This window comes from Thunnus albacares, chromosome 20 (genome assembly GCF_914725855.1).
Source record: "Thunnus albacares chromosome 20, fThuAlb1.1, whole genome shotgun sequence".
Taxonomy (NCBI): domain Eukaryota; kingdom Metazoa; phylum Chordata; class Actinopteri; order Scombriformes; family Scombridae; genus Thunnus; species Thunnus albacares.
Window position 1 is genome coordinate 23,378,895 of NC_058125.1, and position 21,440 is coordinate 23,400,334.

General features: G+C 36.5%; 3 protein-coding genes across 3 annotated transcripts in view; 1 reads left to right on the plus strand and 2 right to left on the minus strand.

The window, feature by feature from the left end:
* The window catches only part of fmnl1b (formin-like 1b), a 48,924-nt gene extending 44,916 nt beyond the window's left edge, over window positions 1-4,008 (plus strand). The window contains exon 26 of the mRNA XM_044338129.1: window positions 3,194-4,008. Coding sequence (XP_044194064.1) covers window positions 3,194-3,294 — 101 coding nt within the window. The 3' untranslated portion in view covers window positions 3,295-4,008. The remainder of the gene's footprint in view (window positions 1-3,193) is intronic.
* A 4,173-nt stretch (window positions 4,009-8,181) lies between these two features.
* LOC122971483 lies at window positions 8,182-11,241 on the minus strand. The gene is made up of 2 exons (XM_044338160.1): window positions 11,048-11,241; window positions 8,182-9,559 (listed from the first exon to the last, which is right to left on the minus strand). The coding sequence occupies exon 2, from the start codon at window positions 9,399-9,401 to the stop codon at window positions 8,400-8,402; it is 1,002 nt and encodes a 333-aa protein (XP_044194095.1). The 5' UTR covers window positions 9,402-9,559; window positions 11,048-11,241; the 3' UTR covers window positions 8,182-8,399.
* An 8,735-nt stretch (window positions 11,242-19,976) lies between these two features.
* LOC122971463 (SRC kinase signaling inhibitor 1-like) overlaps window positions 19,977-21,440 on the minus strand; it is a 123,034-nt gene continuing 121,570 nt past the window's right edge. Inside the window, exon 21 of the mRNA XM_044338116.1 lies at window positions 19,977-21,295. Within this exon, the coding sequence (XP_044194051.1) occupies window positions 21,290-21,295 (6 nt within the window). The 3' untranslated portion in view covers window positions 19,977-21,289. The remainder of the gene's footprint in view (window positions 21,296-21,440) is intronic.

Genomic DNA, 21,440 nt, shown 5'->3' on the forward strand with positions numbered 1-21,440 from the left:
TTTAAGGAGAAAATGAAAGGAACTGTATTGAATTTCTCCAAATTCAATACTTTTCAAAACCTTCCAGGCTAAACATCCTGGCTGCAAACCACATGAGTATATTTATTACCTGTGTTGCACCTTAATCTTCCTGACTCAGTCTTTTCACTCTTTCATATTCAATCTGCAGTTAATTTTATACGTCTGCATTACTAAACCTTTCATCCGGTTCACTCTTTCAGCTGTTTGTTCTCAATATGACAGTTTCTTTGAGGCTTATCTCACTTTTATTTGTCCTTGCTCTCTCTTTTTCACTTGTTTGTCCCTCCTCTCTTCCTCTCCTCTGTCTCTCTGGTGTCTTCAGCTCTAAAGTCCGTGCCCTTCACGGCTCGCTCTGGCAAGCGCTCCTCTCGTCTCCTCTGCGACTCCGTCTTCAGTGACGACAGTCCTTCTTAGATCCCCCGGTGCTCTGTGGGTCTGTGTCTCTCTTCCGCTCTGCTGGCTGTGCTAATGTTGTGTTTTCTAAGCAGGAACAGAGCTCTTCTTCTCCTCTCAGTGCTCCTATAACATACGCTTCATCTTTTATGGGACATCTCACATCAGTGCTGCTTTAATTATAGAGGTTATTAATAAGACTCACTGGCCGTGTTAATGTGATATTACAGGATGAGACTTTCACAGTATTATCAAGTGATTTATGCACAAAATATGATCCGCTCTGGTTAGAGGAAGTGTTATGAGAAACATAAGATATGATTACTAATGTTGAATGTAGTGCAGTGTTGTTTTTGTCTGCTGCAGGCATTTAAATTTACCCAGAAATGACTGGATGCCACCTTTTAATCACTTCAAAAACAACATTACTGGAAATATTTTATTATAGTAAAATTAATTTACTGTTGTATATAACACTAGGATGTACTGGTGTTATGTTTTCATTCTGGGATTATTGTGGCCCAAAATATCACAGTAATTATTGGTTAATTAATGGTATTATCAAACCTTTCTGAAATACTACCATATAGTAAAATTACTTCACATCATGATCGCCTTGGTTTTAATCAAACCGAACAAACTGAACGGTGTTTATCGCTGTATCCTGCAAATTCTACCTAAAATCCTGAAATCTTAACTACTTAAAACTAAAAGTAAAACTAAGCTAAAACACTAAAAACACCACAAACAAAAGCAGCTTAAAGTTTAAGACAGTTGACTGGAAATGATCTTAAATGCAGCTCAGTGTCTCTTCCTATAGATTCTTTGCATATTCTGATTTGTTTTTGGTTTTAATAGTTGCGACAGTACACAAACATCCTGCTGTTGTGCAACGTGTTGCTTGTTAGTGTATCAAATCACGGTCACAGAAACTGAAGTGAACCAGACTGGTTCTCTGGTCTTGCTGTGTCTCTGTCTGACTGGTTAAAAAAGGTTTTTGTCTTGTGGTTATCAAAATCAAATTGCTGATAAACACACTGCTCTGTGTTCACAGTCTGCTCTGAAAACAGCGATAATCACAGTAATGATGATAATGGGAATGGTTGGCAGTATTTTTATCATCAGAATGTTTTACCACAGCATGAAGTTAAAACAGCATGTCTCTAGATAACAAAGAGATGCACAAATATTGTGTTTTTACCCTGAAATATACATTTAAATTTAAAACTTAAAACAGGACATTGTCTGCCCTTGAAAGAATATTTGGTGGGGGCTGTTTACAGTGTTTAAACCTTCCAACGCTGAGTTTTCTTCACAGATTTTGGACTCTTTCAACTGTCAGCTGCTTTTATCCACTTTAAAAGCAGAAAATGTGATTTGTCATCACTGAAGTCCACAAAACTAAACTGTAAAAATACTGTGAACGTTTTCTGATCTGTCACCACTGCGGTTAAAGGATCAGTCTGGTGATTTTCTATATGTTTCATATTGTCAAGAGAGCCAAACCAGAAGTATCATGTATGTATCCAGAGTCTGATATATCTTATTCCTCTGTGCTGCAAACCTCGTCAGTGAGCCACATGGCTGCACTGGATGACAATTTAACGAGCCTCAAAACTGATATTGTACAGTCTGACAATTTTTAAGTCAAGTTTTATTTGACACGTCTTGCACATCGTGACATAAAAAGAATGTGCAAGATTATTATCACACTGTGTTGAGGCTTTAAAGGAGAACTCCACTGAGGGAAGGAGTACTACTGCGTATGCTGCATATGTGTCATTAAAACAAACTTTTTCGCTACTATATTGTTGTTAAATCAAGAAACTTCCGATTAGTCGATTAATCAATTTGTCAATCAGCAGAAAAATGATCAGCATTTTGTTAACTGAATAATCATTTTAGTTATTTTCTTTACCAGAATATTTGTTGGTTGCAGCTTCTCAAATATGAGGATGTAAAATTTTTCTGTCATATATGATAGTAAACTAAATATCTGAGGTTTGAACTGTTGATCAGATAAAACAAGACGTTTGAAGACGTCACCATGAGCGCTAAGAAATTACAACACGCATTTTTCACTATTTTCTGACATCTTATAGACAAAATGATTAATCGATTAATCAAGGAAGTAATCGGCAGAGTAATTGGTAATGAAAATGATCATTAGCTGCAGCTCTAAAAAAAAGGAAAATGATCCAGTCAGTACCCAAAGAGACAATCATTTAATTTTGTCAAATAATAAGAATATTTTGCCGCATCACTTTGTCTCATTAGTTATTACAAGAAAAGTTTTTTGTAAAAACAGAATAATTTAGTATCTAGTAATAACGAGAAAAGGATCGTGTTAAAACAAGAAACTGAGCAAAATATTTTTTGTCATGTAGCAGCTCCAGGCTACGTTAGCCGCTACTAGCATCCGGTAACACACCAGAATCTCCAACCGAACTGTGAGCTGTAGAGTTGCATTGTGGGTAACGTAGGCACCAGGTTTTAACGAGGAAGAATGCATGTGATAGTAAAAAAAAAGTATATATCTGGTTCTGTTGCATCAATTTAGGTCCTTTTAAATAAAAATGTCTATCATGACTCTTACAGTGACTGCTTCTACACACCAAAGGCATTTAAACTTTGACTTTTTTGAATAATTAAGTACCAGAGACAAAGATTAGGTATTGTAACTCCAAAGCTTTTGATCTGCTGTTCAAATGAAGTGAATTTTATCAAATGCTCACCAGTCATGTCTCTGATCATGTTCCTGTTTGTTCCTTCTCCTCAGACTTGAGGAATCAGCCCTACAGACGGGCAGACAGCGGCCGGCGCAGCGCCAAGTGGAAACCAGGACAACAGCTCCACGTCTCCTCAGACATCTCCCTGTGAAAAACACTACAGCTACGAAAGCACAAGAGATCAGATTTATAACTCACTGTGGTCACAATCTTATCCTCTACTGCATGTTTAAGGATGCAGAGGTGAAGTTGCATGTTTCCCAGAGAGAGAAATCAACAGCACAAACACGTCCTGTTCACATCTGTCACACTTAACATCATTTCATAGATTACACTATATTTAAACAACACACACACACACTATTTTATAACACTAAGACCTTTCTGAATAGAAAACCTGGATGATTTCAGAGATGTTCTATGATTTGAATAAGAAAAATGTTAAAGAGAGTGAATATTAGCTGTACTTGATGCTAATGACACTGGATGTCATGAGCTAATTAAAACGATTACATGGAAGAGTGAGCCATTCAGCTAATATGAGACAAGAGCTCTTCATTTAATGTTGCTCAGACATCAGGGTCTCTGCTAAAAGTGACTCTTCAAAGGCATTAAAAGAAACTCTGACAGACAGAACACATAAATCATTTTGATAGTTCTCTTAAAAAAAGCTGCAGACATGATTTTTTAATTGGTTATCGTTTAAATAATTGCCTCTGTCTTTCTTTCTGTCTTTTAGTAGGTCTCAACAATTACATTCAAGATTTGTAATATATTTAAATTATTTTTAATACTGAAGTGTACGAATGAGTAACTTCTACTTTGCTTCTGCATTTCAACAAATAAAGCATTTTATACCATTCTTGCTAAAGTGTGTTTTTGCAGAGTATAAAGGTCTCAGTTCATCTCCTGACAGCATCACACTGCCGCCCTGATCTGTTCACAAGAACATTGCAATTTTCACTTTTTCATTTTTAGCTTTTTTAGGTGCCAATATTGTCTGTTAAGGCACTGAGTGTCCTTTTCTTGTTTTGACTGACCAACCTATCACGTTATAATGAGAAAGGTTTGTTTTAATGAGTTCAAGAAGAACTAAGAAGTTCATTTTATGAAGTATTGTAATATAACAAGAAAATGATATGTTATTACAAGACAAGTTTCTCGTAAAAACTGAATAATTTGGTAATTATTCTAGTAATAATAAGAAAAATATCTCAGAAAAACATGAAAGATACCTTATGATAACATGAAAAGTATCTCATTTCAACAAGAAGTTTCTTGTTATATCAAGAAACTGAGAAAATGCAATATGCTGCCATATATTTACATTTTTCTCATAAAATTATGATTTTATCCTGAAAAACATTACAACTTTTCTCATGAAAATTACATATTTTTATTCAAATGTTATAAGTTTACTAATAAAACAATGTTTTCTCAAAATATTAAAACTGCATGAAAAATTAAAAATAGTTTCCAATAAAATTATAACTTTTTCATATTTATTTTGAGAAGTATTATCAAATATTAAAATTTTCTTGTAAATTCTCAATCCTCAAACATAAATTATATCTTAATTTGTAAAATGAAGACTTTTTCCTCATGTTATTTTTCTTGTAAAATCACAACTTTTCTCTTCAAAATTTCATATTTTTCTTAAAGTGTTAAATCTTGCTTGTAAAATCACAATTGTTTCCCATAATGTATAACTTTTTTCTTTATTTTAATTTAATTTTATTTTAATTTCACTTATTTTTTATATGATATTACAAATTCGTAATTAAAAAAGAATCTCATTAAATCTCAATTTTATCTTCTTACTGTCTTCTCAAAATCCCAGCAGTGGACTTACTTTTACTACTAATAATAATACTATACTTTTTTAAATTTGTTGAAAATTTGAATGGTGGGATAAATGTTGCAAATATATTTTGGTCTATTATATGACTTGCTGCAGTTTCTGTGTTATTCTCCTGTTTGTGTTTTAAATGGCCATCTGTTGCAATTTCCAGTTTTAGAGTTAATTTGCATTGAAAATGTCTAAAGCTGCCAGATGTTACTGTTTGTTGAAAGGAGCATAAATGTACTTCTTTCTTCTAATAAAGGCAACAGATGCAGTTGAGCACACACACGCCATTATACATAACGAACGACAACCACAAGAACTGCAGCAGTGAAGAAAAAAACACTTTTATTTTCATAACATTATTACTGTAGTAGATGATTAAATAGAGTGTAACAGATGCAGAGGAGGAGAGGAAGACTTTCTGAGAGCACAGAATATAAAAGGTTTTCTGTGATGTTCTGCCTCTTTCAGGGAGCTTAGAGGTTGGAAAATGTGGCAGGAGAACAGCGTGTGCTTCTCTACTCGTGACCTTTGCTCTTTGCAGATCTGTAATCGATCGAAGATGAAAAAAAAAAAAAAACAACAGACAGGCAGAAGGGTTGAGTTTTTCTCCCGAGAGCTACTCTTATGTGGCCAATTAATCTGGTTTATCCAACCGCTTACTGTTAAACTCTAGACTCTGAATACTTGCTTTATCAGTTAGTTCTGAAGATATTTTCCCCAGCTACTCAAATCTAACTTGAAAGTTATCACAGATGATTCAGAAGGGATAACTATGATGATAATGAATAATTTCTCTCTTTTCTAAGAAAATGTGATGAGTTGCTCCTTTTCTTAGCCATACATTATAGTTAAGAGATGATTTTGTGGTCTCAGACATTAAGACATTTAAAATACATCATCATGGACTGGTGAATGTTATGTGATAAATGAGTGAATTTTTCATAGTTTTTACAAACATTTTACAGACAATCGATAATGAAAATCAAAAACGGGTTTATTGTCAAGTACTTTCACACATACAGTACTAGGAAATTCCTTGTGTGTGTAAACCTACTAGCCTTAACAGTCAAAATATACACAAAATAAGTAATCGTGAATAATATAAAAAAGAAAAAGAAATTTACAATAAAAAATATGTCAAATATATTCTAATTTACACTTGATTTCATCCTGGACTAATAATCAAAACACTTTTAAGAACAGTGTAGATCCACTGTGTTTTTGACAGTATAACTTGTATTTGGACTTGCTCTTCCTTGGGTCTTTTTTATTTAATTATCACAAACTGTAGGTGTGAGCAGGTTTCATTTAACTGTTTCATCCTTTAAAGACAGGACCCACTGTGGCATTGTGTCCTCATAGGTTATCATGTTATCTATCCAGTGCTAAATAACAAGTAAAAAAAGACCACTCAGTTATTCTTGTTAATGCCTTGAGATCTTGAGACTGTGCAATAATTTTCCTGATATCTCTACTATAGATATAGATATAGAAGATAACAAGTAATTTTCTCGTGAGGCCAGGTTGAATATCTCATTTTCAGCATAACAAAAGGCAGCTGTAGCTGTAGAGCAGGTCGGCCATTGCAGCTGAGATTACAGTTCCTCTCCCCTCCTGGATACATGCTGCAGTGCCCTTGAACTACACACTGAACCCCAAATTACTACAAAATGTAAATTGTTTTGGACAAAGGTGCCAAATGTATGTAATGTAATGTAATGCAGACTCAACTAACCCACTGTCCTGTGGTCTTTTCCTGTTATGAGATGATAATGAAAACATAATTTGTGATCTTGAGATAATGTTAATTAAAAAAGATAATTATTGCAACCATGGCCACTGTCATAGATCACAGGGACACAACTGAACAGAACACACACAAAGTAATACAATAAATAGTTCAACTGTCTTTCTGTCCTGCAAGCATACAATGATCTACAACACATTTAATAACAAAACACGACAACATACATTAATACAGTTAACTCAACTTTAATATCAATTAAAAGAAGATAAGGAACAGTATAAATATTGGTAAATGGATAAAATCAGGAAAAATCAGGAATGTAAAAAAAGAATTTTCACATAAATGAACTACATAAGGATATCAGTAAGACATTGATCTATCTAAAATGGCTTTCATATCAGATTTCATATCATGCGAAAGGAAATGATAAAACATTAATCACTCCAAATACTGAACAGAGACCAAAGATCAACAACAACAACAACAACAACAACAAAAAATCAGAAGTAATCAACATATGTGAATAATAAAATCTACTGGAGTTACTATCAATCAAATATCCTCATTAACATCCATCCAGTTAAATGATTACTGCCTGTTTATGACTTTATCCTGAAATCTGTAAATGTTCTGATAATTTAGCTGTGTTTCTTTGTATTATTTAAGGAACAGTTCAACATATTAGGGAATACACAAATATATATATGTATATATATATAAATATCGCATTCTTGCCAAAAATAAGACTGATTGTCTGTACAGTAAATATGAAGCTACAGCCAGCAGCTGATTAGCTTAGCTTAGCATAAAGACTGGAAACAGTGGGAAACCATAGACTGCATAAAAATATGGACGTAGTTACTATGACGTCACCCGTTGGTTTCTGAAGAGCGGTTTTGAAGCTCAAGCCACTTTGGCCGTCGCCATCTTGGCATTACATGACTCTGCCTAACTCCCAGCCAATCAAAAATGGGCTAAGAGGCGGGCCGAATGGCTGAAACAGGCCACCTAGCGGCTGGCAGACCTGTCACTCAAAGCAGCCATGTCATTCATTATGCATAACTTTATGACTTAATAAAATTTAAACGGGTGAGTTATAAAAAAAATTCACCCCCCGTACAGTTGTCATGAAAGAGGAAATTAGCTTTAGAGACCAAAACCGTTTTTTGTACCAGGCTGTAAACATGTTTATTTCTGCTGTAAAGTTGGGCATTTTAACATGGGGGTCTATGGGGATTGACTCGCTTTTGGAGCCTCAAGTGGCCATTCAAGGAACTGCAGTTTTTGGCACTTCCGCATTGGCTTCATTTTTCAGCCCTGGAGGTTGCCGCTGGGAGGAAACAGCTAGCCTGGCTCTGTCCAATGGTAACAGAACCCACCTACTAGCACCTCTAAAGCTCAGTAAATAACATGTTTTATCTTGTTTGTTTAGTTGTACAAAAAGTGAAGTTTAAAAATGAAAATTTGTGGTTTTATGGGACATTATGTGCCACACTATTTCTTAAGAAGTAGTCTGACAAATAACTGTAGCTCTCTCGGGAAGAAAGTGAATAAGTATATTGCCCAAACTATAAAACTGTTCCTTTGAAGTTGGAAGAACACAAGTAAATATTCTGTTTTAAGCAATTCTGATGTATTAGCAGTTTCACATCAGGAAGCCTCAAGGTTTCCTCAATGAAACCAAAAGTTTTTCCACTTCTGCTCTCGTTTTCTCCAGTTCCACAGTGACTTGCCTGCATTGCATCGCTACCTCTTCAGCACTGGACACACAGTTTGTCAGATCTTTGAGAGACTCACTGATCTCTGCTCTCTCCATCACCGTCACAGCAGTCAGAGTCTTTGCAGTTTGTTCAGACACCCCGAGAACAGCATCACTGGGGGCCATTTTGTCACTAATCATTTTGATTGTTTTTAGCTCCATCACCAGCGGTTCAGTCACTTCATGGAAATCTTGTCCAGCTTTCTGTATAATGTCCACTTTCTTTGTCTCCTTTTTCTGTTCTTTTGAATCTTTGGTGTCACAGAAATGATGAATTACAAATCCAACTACACTAACTGCAAATCTTGTAGCGTACAACCCACCAAAAGCACCACCAACTGCACCTCCTGCTGCTCCAACTGTCCCACCAAAAATACCTCCGATTGCACCACCAGTTGCAAAGCCAATGGTGAACCATGTTACATCACTGACTATACCATTAATTGAACATCCTGTTGCTGCAGCTACAGCGCCGGCTGCACCACCAACAATGCCAGAAAATGAGCCCCCAACTGCACCACCGAATACACCGCCAACAAAGCCGACAGTTGCACCGAGTGCATTAACACTTCCGCAAAACCTGCTGCAAGTTGCTGCACTAACTGCCCCCAAGGCCCCAATGATGCCACCAGCAACAGCCCCACAAGATGCACCAAGCACTCCCCCAAACACACAGAGCAGACCTTGGACCACCGTGTTCTCAGAGCTGTCGTCGTCCATTTCATGAACTCGGACAGCTGCCTGTGTGAAGCTCTCTGAAGTTCTTTGTAGACGGTCTCGGTGTTGATCGTAGAGCTGGATGTAAGATGTTAAATGTGTTATGAGTTCATCTTTTAGGTCAGTGGGAGTGGTAAATAGTCTGTAGTCCACATAGCCCCCTTCAAAATCAAATAAATTTTCCATTTTTCACAATAATGCAACTGATATTTATGAGAAGTCTACTTGAAAGTTGAGCACTCGAGTGTTTGAAGCAGCTTAGGATCCATAAATCAATGGAGAATTTTCAAACACAGAACCAGGAGTGCTTGTCCTTGAAGAGGCTGAGGTTCTTATTTTTCTTCCTGCGAATGAAAAACAAAGGATTTGAAACTTGCCAAGGACATTCTGCCTTATGTTAGAGATGTTAGGAAAAAAAACAACTCCTGACGAGAAATGTGCATAGAAAGAAAAAACATCCTCTATTTGTCACTTTTTTTTTATCGCTTTTACTAAAGTAGTAAAAGCGATAGAGTAGCTTCAAATTTATGGAGGCTGAACTGTCATTGGATCAATTTTAAAAAGCTGATTTGAATGTCATGTGGGTGAATTAATTTAATTTGCATTTCAGAGATGCATTAATAACCTTAAACCTGCAACAACAGATTTTTTTGGACACTTAGAGGGCAGAAGAAACAAGCTATAAATACACTTGTTGGTTTGCCAGTTGAATACGTGTGTGAAGCAGCAGCAGTAGAAAATGTTGGTTTAGCATTAGCAGTGACTTAATACGGCTGTGATACAGGAGCTATACGAGGATGATAGCAATGAGCTGGAGAATGGTGGACTCTGCCACAAACAATGAAATCTACTGAATCAATGGCTGCCACTGAAAAAATACAGTCTGTAAATAGTATAAAAAAATGGGGTTTGATTTTATAAAATCTTAAGGATTATAACTTAAATGCTAATTTAAATAATTAATACCTGATGGAAGCATGAATTTTTCATGTATCATAATTGAACACTATAAAAGTCTTAGGGCTGCAACTAATAATATTATCATTACCGATTAATCTGTTGATTGTTTTCTTGCGTGGTTCACTTAATGTCAGTAAAATGGTGAAAAATGTCACTGTTTCCCAAAGCCCAAGGTGACAACTTCCTCAAATGTTTTGCTTTGTCCACAACCCAAAGATATTCAGTTTACTGTCATAGAGGACTAAAGAAACCAGAAAAATATTCAAATTTCAGAGGTTGGAATCAAAGAATTTAACTTTTTTTTTTTTTTTTTTTTTTTTACATTTTTACATTAAATTTAAAAAAACAAAAAGACTCAAAGCAATTAATTGATTATCAAAATAGTTGGTGATTAATTTAATAGTTGGCAACTAATCAATTAATGGACTAATCGTAGCAGCTCTAAAAAGTAATTAAAAAGTCAGTCATTTTTTGGCACATTTGACACTCCATACAATTTGTGGTAGGGCAGGTTCTGAAATGGGTGCTGCTGTGCTCTTATTTTTGCCTGCAGCCACCTGTAGCTCTGATCTGGGTAGGTCATAATCCAAAGTAAAGACAGCAGTGATCATTTCTTTATCCTAATTCTGTCTTTTGCCGTAACAAGTTTTAACATACCAATGATGACATCAAAATCTGTTTCTGTGTCAATCTGTGGCAGTGAGCCGACAAGCTGCTGTGACAGTACTATCAACAAGAATTTTTAAGCGGTAAAAGATCATGTTATGAAAAACTCTGTATCAGATAGATCCTTACTTTGCTAAAAGTAAGTAAAGCTGCTGTTATAACTTGTTGCGGCAGATTCAGCGTCTGAGAGTTTCATTTGTACTTACAGTCTGTTGTCTGTTCTGCTTGTTCGAATGCCTTTGGTCTCATTTTCTCTGTAGATGGTTCACACATGTTCACACAGAAGTAAGTAAAGACATCTGTAGAGTGTGAGGCTGATGTGTTTAGTGGAGAAAGAGCAGGAAGTGGAGCAGTGGAGGGCGGAGCTGCTGACAGTAAAACTCTGTTTCACTTCCAGGTGCCTTGAGGGGAAAAAAAGGGCGCATCAAACAACTGTTAAACTGCCTGATTTGTATTAGAATCACAACTTAAAAAGTATCCTGATTTAAGCCATTTAAGACGCTCCCATCTGTTCATCAGTCACATTTTTAAATTTATACTGCTCATGCCAAAATGCTAAAAACCACATGCATCACGGAGAACAGCACTTTCACAGCAAATGTTGGACTTGGATAATTAATTAAACTTCAGAAAGTTAGTCTTCACCTTCATGTGTTTAATGTCTATTTTAAAAGATGTTAAGACCCAGACTCAAGTAAATATAAAATAAATACTAAAATGACAGTTTGAGGGTGTTTCTAGCTCAAGTGTGAGTGGAGGCTTCGGTCCGACGTAGCGAGATATGTTTCCAGATTGTGAAAGGCAACACTTCAACTTAATATGAAGATCCTGGCTTCAAACGGAAAAGATATTGCCGACCATGAGATACAACTCTGGGCTTCAAACCAGCTTCAATGAAACCAGTAGGTGACCTCACACCTTGCTACATCCATCTTTATATACAGTCTATAGTTGCGATGTTTCTTTGCCCCCTAGTGGCCAAAAAACAATCAACGCAGCTTTAAGGAAGTAAAACAAACTGCTAAAAAAAAAAATGACAAAGCTTCAGAGCAGAGGAGAGGGTGAGGGTCAACCTGAACTCTATTTTGCGTAACAACTCACACTCTTCCATTTAAGAGCTGATTCAGCCGTGGATCACCTTTAGCCTCTGGCTTATTTCCCCAAGGTAAACAAAGGAGCACTTTAACACTAATTATTGTCCATTGCCATGGTGATCCAAGCCTGAGTTAATGAGAGAGCTGCTGATGTCTGGTTGTAGTTCGCTCACTGATGCAATGCTCTGTTCACATGCCCTCATCTGATCTTCATCCTGGGGCGTGATTTAAACATATACAGTACATGAGCAGGTTTATAAATTGGGAAAATTTAACATCAAAGGTGCAGTGTGCAGAATTTAGTGCCATCTAGTGGAACGGATTTGACAGAAATGGAATATAATATTCATAAATATGTTTTAATTAGTGTATAATCACCTGAAAATAAGGGATTTCAGTTGGTTTCAATCTGCAACCTCACTGCTAGATGCAACTAAATCCTGGTCATTTAAATGTAAATGTTAATGAAGAACATTTGCAGTTTGATTTCTTGCTGCACAGAACATTTCTGCATATTCAAGTGTATAGATCATATGTATAAACTTGATCAGGCTTGTGTGCAAAATACAGCAGGTCTCAGACCTCTTAATTAACATTTAGGATGTCTAAAAATCTCAAAGTCAACAGGCAACTAATACAGTACACTGTCACAAATTTCTCTGTAAAATTATAGGAAACTACTGGCAGCTGTAGTTGCCAGCATTTTACTGTTTTTTTACAGTGTCACTAATGTAATTTACTTTAATAGTTAATTGCTATAAAAATTATAACAGTATTCTACTGTAGAATGTGATGAACAGTTTTTTACTGTAAATGTTACAGTAAACAAATGAAAAGTTTTCTTCTTATTCATATTAATAAAAACAACTATAAATTGCAGACATATACTGCAAATAACAATGTGTCGTCAACCATAATGATCCAGTATTGAAATCAGCTCAGTTTTACATTTAAAAACACATAAACCTTAACAATTATAGCATAAAAGAGGACAATACAGCTTTATGGAACTGAACATTTATTCAAAGGCTTTCAAATATGTATATTCAAGTATGTTTGAAAAAGTAATTCTCAAGGTTCATGCCCTTTAAAAGGGGATCAATGTAAATCTGTTATTTATAATATCCTGAGTTGTCAACAAAACTTAGTCATGAGTCAAACTACTGTTTAAAAAAATATAAAAGCACAAATAAACAGAAGGATAAACAATTTATAATACCTTTAAATATCCTCTGTTATAACTGGCAGATAGTCGGCCTCCAGGCTCACAGCTCACTGAGCGAGAAAGAAACAAGAATGAAAGTTGAGCAAAGAGTGAGAGAAAGAAAAATGAAACAAGTGAATGGCAGAAAAAAACATTTTACACAAGAGGGATACCTGACTTCCCTTTATGAAGTGGCGTCAAGTCCTTCAGAAAAGTGATGATGAAGATTCACTGTGAGCTTGTCTGTCTTCTTAGGAATTATTTTCCTCGGCTGGCCTTCGTTTCCTTCTCGGGATTAGTCACAATGAAAACAACATGGACTGATTGATTAAAGTAAAATTGATAAGGCTTTTAGGAGCCTGCTGCCATCACTACAAGCAACCACGATGCTTTCAGCTGAAAGTCACCAGTTAACACGGTCAGTGGTTAAACCGAAACTGTTAAAGTTTAACCACTGACCGTGTTATCTGGTGACTTTCAGGGGAACATGTCGTAGTTGTGACGGCAGCTGTTGAAACCACGAACAGAACATGTAGGTGTCCTCCTACAAGCCTTCAATGTGGCTGCGGGCCCGTATATTAGGGTCAACTGTGCAGTGTATGTATTATAATTACACAAAATTTGTAAATAGTTAAATATTGACCTGCTACTCCTCAGTTGACTGTACCCCTACATTCACCTTTGTGGGTGCCCCACCTTTACCTCTCCCCTTTTGTTGTCATACTTCATGGGAGAGGTAAGCAATATTGTGCACTCCATTTTGAAGTTTGTTTATCAGTTTGGACTTATTGTACAGTATGGTAACACAATTCTGTTATTTAATTTGTGGAGGAGCCTGAGTTAGCGTCACAATTGACCGGAGGATATTTTCTTTTCGTTTACTTCTGTCAGTTGCCTCCAATGACACTCGTCTGAGCCTCTTCCTTACGACACAACACAAGAGTCAACCGGTTACACTTGTTACACTCACCCATAAAAACCAAATGCCCGGCCAGTCACCTTCCTCTGGTGCCACAACAGAAGCATAGAACTGATCTATTTATCTATAACGTGAACTGAGACGTTTGTGATTTTACACTAAGACACTTGGATACTTGAACTTCAGAAAGAGTCAGGCACTGCTTCCTGTCTTTATGCTGAGCTAGAGCTATTGCTTCCTGGGAGTTACTCTATACTTAACACATGTGGCTGATATTGATCTCTTTTCACAAAGAAAGCAAATAAGTATTTCCCAAAATGTTGAACTATTATGTTAAACAGAGCTGGACTGCACTCTCACCTCAATTTCAGAAAAGATTCTCCCGTTTCTAAACATAAATATGTTTTCAGTAACTTTCTATCATAATAAAACCCAATAAAAAAGTGTCTTTGTACAGTGTTTCACCACAAGCCTGAACTCTACTGGAGGGATGAACACGTTTCTCCAAAAGATTCTCCCTCATTTGGGATTTTAATGATGTTGATTGAGACGTCACTCCAAAATGTCCCACAGGTGTTTGTTTGGGTTGAGATATGGTGACTGTGAAGGCCACAGCCATATATTATCTGCAGGGAAACATTTATTCATACTTCTCCGTACCTTTCTCCTGCTCTTCTCTTCTTCTCTCCTCCTGCTAAATGCAACGAATCCTCTTCTCCTCATGAATCATTAAACTTTCATCTCGTCTAAATGAATGATGCCCGACCTCATCACACCGCAGTTTGAATCTAATTGAGCCCATATTTGCTTAATTTCAGCGTTGCCTGGTTCAAACTAATCTGACATTTATTTGTCTGTGGGGAGGGCTTCAGAGTCAACATGATTAAAACTGATGCACTCAGTATTAAATGATGATACATTTCTGATTTATTAAGGAATGTTATAAAGCATCGCTGCTGAGAGATTCTTTTATTTCAACTATTATAAACCTCAAACTTTCATGTTGGCTGCTAATTCTTTGGCATACATCCAATAAAAATAATGGGTTAATAATGTTCCTCAGAGATTTTGGTCCATATTGACATGATAACATCACACAGTTGATCCATGATGTGAATCTCCTGTTGCACCACATCCCATCGGACTGAGATCTGGTGACTGTTGAGGCCGTTGAGACCAGTTTGAGATGATTTGAGCTTTGTGACATGGTGTGTTATCCTGCTGGAAGTAGCCATTAAAAGGTGGGTACAGTGTGGTCATAAAGGGATGGACATGATCAGCAATAATACTCAGGTAGGCTGTGGCGTTTAAACGATGCTCAGTTGGTACTAAGGAGCCCAAACTGTGCCAAGAAAATATCGCCCACGCCATTACATCACCAGCAGCCTGAAGCGCTGATACAAGGCAGGATGGATCCATGCTGTCATGTTGTTTACGCCAAATTCTGACCCGACTACCTGAATGTTGTATCAGAAATCATTTTTCAAATCTTTTATTGTACAATTTTGGTGAGCCAGTGCCAATTACAGCCTCAGTTTCCTGTTCTTAGCTGACAGGAGCGGTGCTCAGTGTGGTCTTCTGCTGCTGCAGCACATCTGCTTCAAGGTTTGAAGTGTTACGTGTCAGAGATGCTCTTCTTCAAACCTCGGTTGTAATGAGCGGTTATTAGAATTACTGTCACCTGAGCAGTAACCGCGACAGTGTGCGGGAGTTCTTCTCAATGTTTTCAAGCAATTAAAATGAAACTAAAACTTACAAAAATTAATATTCTGTTAGTGTGTCAGATGTGCATAATAGCTGCAAATTTACTGAGATGTTTGACTTTTTTAGATATTATTGGTGTCAGTCTTTATGTAGATCTGCCCAACAGTGTAACATCACTTATAATGAGATAGATATATATTAGATTAACCTCCTATGGGGCCCTGGAGTTTGTCTGGGGCTCCATTATTCATGGTTGTACTCATGTTTGATAATTGATTAATTATTTTAGTAATTTTTCAAGCAAAAAAAGAAAAAAAACCCTAAGTACCAGCTTCTGTCTTATATAATAACGTTTGCTAGTTTCCCCATAATAAACTCAACATCAGTTTTCCATGATAATAAACATCTTTGGGGTTTTTGACTGTTGTTCAGACAAATCAAATCATATTAATATGTTAACTTGAGCTTCAGGGAATAATCAACATCATTTTTCAGCATTTCCTGACATTTCACTGTAAATCGATTAGGCTATTAAAGAAAACAACGGTCCTATTGACTTATTAATGACAATAATTGTTGGTTGCAGCCTTAGCAGCGTTAGCTCTGATGCTAAAGGAAACAATAAATTCACACAGATTATTCCAGTTTACTCCTGTCTCATTACTGTCTCTTTATTGGAGCAGTTTATATTCAGACAGAGAAGGTTAAATAAAACTGGATGGCTTAATTACACAGCTAATGAACAACGATAGTTTCCTCCATTCTGGACTCTCCAGCTCTGTAAAGAAAAGCTTTCAATTTCATTTGTCATAGTTCACAAAAGTTCAACACAACGTGAAAAATTTGCACCCATTTACTTCACCTCTGATCACAGTAAATCCATAGAAACGAATTGATTTGCTGCAGAATTTCATCATTTTAAACGCCAGCGTGACCAGACTCAGACCTGCTAAACCTGGATGAATTTTCTGAGTACATCTTCAGTGACCTGGATGTGTGAGACGTGAATCACTGCTGTTCACACAATGAATTATTGTACAGGGCGTGTTTCCCTTCCTTGAAGTTTTCCTAGAGTAGGCAAAGTTATAGACTACACAGTGCCAACACACACACACACACACACACACACACACACACACACACCTAGTTGGCCACAGGCCCATTCTGCCTCAGTATCTCACAGTGACTTTTTCTTTTCTTCCTCTTCTCACTTCAAAGTGTCCTCAGTGAAAAGTTGGGCCAGTTTACCTCTCGTGTGTACGTGTAACCAGGGGCAACGGGTAATGTAAGTCAGGCTAGAGAAGCTTTTAGTTTTCCCTAAATTTACTGCTGGCTATTGTGCAGCCTACTCAGCATACTGGTGAAGTTAAAATAATGAAAACATCTGTGTCAGCAGTTCAGCGGTTGAAAAGACAGCAACACGTTATATCAGTCTGTGAGTGTTACAGCTCATTTCCTTAAAAAAAAATCAGGACTTTCCAGTTAATATAATCTCATAAGTAAGCAGACATATCTGAGGGCATAGCAGGTGAAACAGAAATACATGAACTTTACTGATTTGAGAGGTTTCCTGCAGCAACTTCTAGGTCTACACTGTGTAGCACGACTGACATTAAAACTATTATACAAGATAAACCATCTTTTTTTTATTGGTAGGAGAAGAAACAAACATACCAGCTTAATGTCTCTATTGGCTCGGCTCTATTTATCCATTACTAGGTGTAAAGAAAAAAGACAACTGGCCTCTCTTTGTGTACCTTAAAGTAACAACTTGCACCAGCGTATTTTGATGTCAAAATGCATAAAGGTTGGCAGGTTTGCTCGGGTGTTAATTATGCTAACAATCATATCCCACCATCAATTTGAAAGTAGCACTTTATGACAAGTTTATGCGGTTAAGTTTTGGGGGAAAACTTTGGAATAAACAATTTAACAAACAGAAAACAATAAAAATAATTCAGAGAAGAAAATGTTCTTTGAAAATGTACCGAACGACTGAACCGTGAACAGATGAGACGTTTACAACCGTCATGTATAAGAGGGTCACTTTTATTGTCACAAAAACACAACAGGAACGTACAAAAGCAGCAACCTTTTTTTTTTTTTGTGTTCGGTTGATAATTTTTCTCACACGAAGCAGCAACTTTTACTTTCCATACACAAAGTTGCGTGTTGTTTTTGCACTGTTAAACTTGGTCTTTAGTTATACTGACTTTGTAGTAGGTTATTCATTCTTCTTCACGAGTCACAAACAACACTTACCCCACACAGCAAGCATCACTCTCAGACTGGAGAAACAGTATTTTAGTTGATATACAATATCATTCAAATATCTTTCTCAGGTAGGTATAATTATCTTTTTTTTTCTTTATTCTGACAGTAAAAGGGGCTTTACCTACCCATTTTGAACATAATACAAAAAATCTATGTTACTGTACAATTTGTTTATCCTATCATACACTCACAAGTATACACAGAATTATTGACAATAAAATGAGACCTCTGTTGACCCAGCGTGCAGATTTTCAGGAATGTATACAGTATGCATGCCATTTTGGATTATTATTTTTTTTTCCGATTTAAAAAAAAAAAAAAAAAAAAAAAAAAAAATCCACATAAAATCAGTTTTGTAATATATATTATTTTGGGTTTATATACATGATTCCAACATCCACAAATGTTTTGAACAATCACACATTCATCAAGAAACCATCGATAGAGTTTAAACTGTATAGTGTGTGGAGTGTACGTACAACTGTTGGTTATAATAGAGGAAAACAGCTACAAAATGGGGCGTCCTATCAGTGAGGTGATCGTTTTAGACGAAGGAGGAGGATATGTGCTTTTTTTTTTTTTTTTTTTGTTTTTTTTTTTTCTACAAAATAAATGTGGTGGTACTACACCGTTCAGTCCATCACAACCGTCACCCCCCCCCCCCCCCACCCTCTCTCTCCCACCACTGCGTACTGCGTCTCTGTGATTTCTACAACAAAGTGTGGTCATGGTTATAGCAGAAAAAATAAAAAATCTTCAAAAACAGAAAAATAATAATTTACAGAATCAATGTGTTACATGCTTATGAATCCTCTTCAAGTATAAAAATACAAAAAAAGCTTGATTATATAAAACATAGATGACACTTTTTTCTTTTTTACATGTTAATAAAGCGATCTCTCCGAACAAAAACTAAATGGTCATATAATATACATACAATATATCTGAAGTGGTTTAGGTTATATTTGAACTGTGTATTCCTCTTTTTCGTGCTAGCTTTTAATGCTATTTCTGAATACTAATACATCCCATAAATGTATTAACTATATACTGAAACATCTTGTAATTCGATTTTTGCCAGTGGTATAAATACACACTCTCAGTGTGAGATTCAGATTTCCCTCCAGCGAAATGTCAAGCGGCACAGAGCCTGTGTGTGCAGGGTTATTTATCTTGTTATTTTAGATTTGTTTCACAGTTTTTAATGTTTCACCCTAAAAAAAAAAATCTTTCATCTCAACTCTCCACATTTGTAAGATTTAGCCTGTGTAACATGTCACATCAGGGTTTAATACTTCGATGCTTTGATTCTTCAACACAGTAATGTTAGAGGGGTAAAACTCAGCCATGTCCCAATTCCATATAACACACTAGTTGTACACATTATGTCCTTTATAATATACTGTTAATGTTAGTGCTGTTAGTACGCAGTAATCAATGTACTTTAACATTTTGTACAAACAAGAAATAATGAAATACAAGGAAATCAAACTGTAGCTTTGTTAAGTAAATTTTACCAAAAAAAAGAAGCAAATTTTCCAAAGATTTGACATTTTTTTGTTTTCCAGGTTCTTCCTGAACTGTCTCACAACCATCCGCAGTTTGGTTTAAAGGAGAACTTCCCCGATTTTGGACAAAGAGATCAGTTTACTTGTCGTGAGGAGCCCAGACATGTTCAAAATAAAACAAAACAAACGCAGCTCCCTAATTCAACAGATTCTCAGATGCAAGGTCACACCGCAATGTAACATCATTTGGCGTTGGCCAATCAAATCCCAGATACCACACAGAGGTGCCCCACTTCAGGCAATGATGCGGCACTGCTGGCCTTCGTCTGGCCCGGACTAAATGGATGTGAGCCGGAAATGTCCCACATGTAAAATAGTAAATATGGCCCAAATAAATCAAATGTGGGCGTTTTTTGGTAAAGATGCGGCGCTCTCAGGTGTGTGTATTCTGGATGTGGGCCAGTTCTGGTTTGTTCTTGGTTGACATACGGTTTGCTTGTGGCCCAGATCTGGGAAACAGGAGCCCATGTGTCATCCTTCCACGTGGTATGCGGGCCGGATGAAAGTGTCTAGGCCACAGCAATCATGGCAGGTTTCCGGTAGATCACTTTGATCTGTGAACGCAGTATTTCTAACCTTTATCTCCCAATTGTTGTGACAAAACATAAAATATTTGTCGCTGTGGTAACTTTCCAGAGGAAGCATCATTTTTGGAGCTTGACAACTTTACTCTAAAAGACTAAAAGTCAAGATGGCTCGACCACGGCTGCTTTCATTTTGACTTATTAAAAAAAATCTCTCTTGTGAGTCAAACAACTTTAAGAAAGCTTCGTACTAAAACACTGAAGGAATCTTTAATTTTTTCATTAATACTTTACTTTAAGTCCCCCAATTTAGATATTATAAGCAGTATATAAACATTTAATAGTTTATAACATTATAATGTAGTTATGAGCAGATATAAGTGTTTATTAATGTACAGCTTCTCCTGTGAACATTATTACAACTGTTTTTTACTATATTGTCATTCATTATCTGTTTATATACCAGCCCACAGGAAATACATTAATACTCATATCTTACAGCTATATTATAATGCATTTTTAATGATTTATTAAATGTTAATATACTGCTTATAAATGTCAGTGTATTCATATTTTCTTTCACACACATCAGACTCTAAACCTGCTGAGTATTTGTGTGTAATATGGAATTGGGACACAGATATTGTGTTTGGTTGTTAGATGTGGTGGAAGATGGATTTACAACATCGATGTTAGACGTGACGTCTCCTCGCTGCTTCATACTGCAGGTCCAGAGCAGATTTACCTCCTGATGTATATAAACCTTTATCTAATGGTGTGTTATGAACGTCCCCCTTTGTGTAATACTGTAATTTGGTGACCTCTAGCTGATCGAGTCGGACAAATTGTTCAAATGACAAAATCTCACGCCTTCACGATCTTAACTAGGATTGAGTCCAAAACCAGAACCGATCCGAGTACTCACTCCTCACGTAATTAGTCCGGCTGAGACCTGAGAAGCAGACAGAGAATGGAAAGAAAGCAAAAGAAGAAGAAGAGCGAAAAAAAGAAAGGAAGAACTGGCTCACAGACCAAACTGATGCGAGAAAAAGCAGCGAGAAGGAGGGAAAACGTCAGAGAGGCTTTGTTGATGATTGGCCAGAGGGATGAGAGCGGCGTTGTCTGCTGTAGCACAAGAAGCAGCGAGTCAATCACAAAAGCTCAGCGCTGCCCCACCAAGCAAGCGAGAAGGGCAAAAAAAGACAAAAAACAAGAAAAATTTTGAATGGAAACAAGAAGCAGTGAAAGGGAGGGAAAAAAAAGACAAAAAATCAAAATTTACAAACAGACAAATGTAATTCAAGTTTTTTTT

What these genes read in the sequence shown, in the direction of transcription:
- LOC122971483 (XM_044338160.1), bottom strand. Translation starts at nt 9,401, where the DNA reads ATGGAAAATTTATTTGATTTTGAAGGGGGCTATGTGGACTACAGACTA.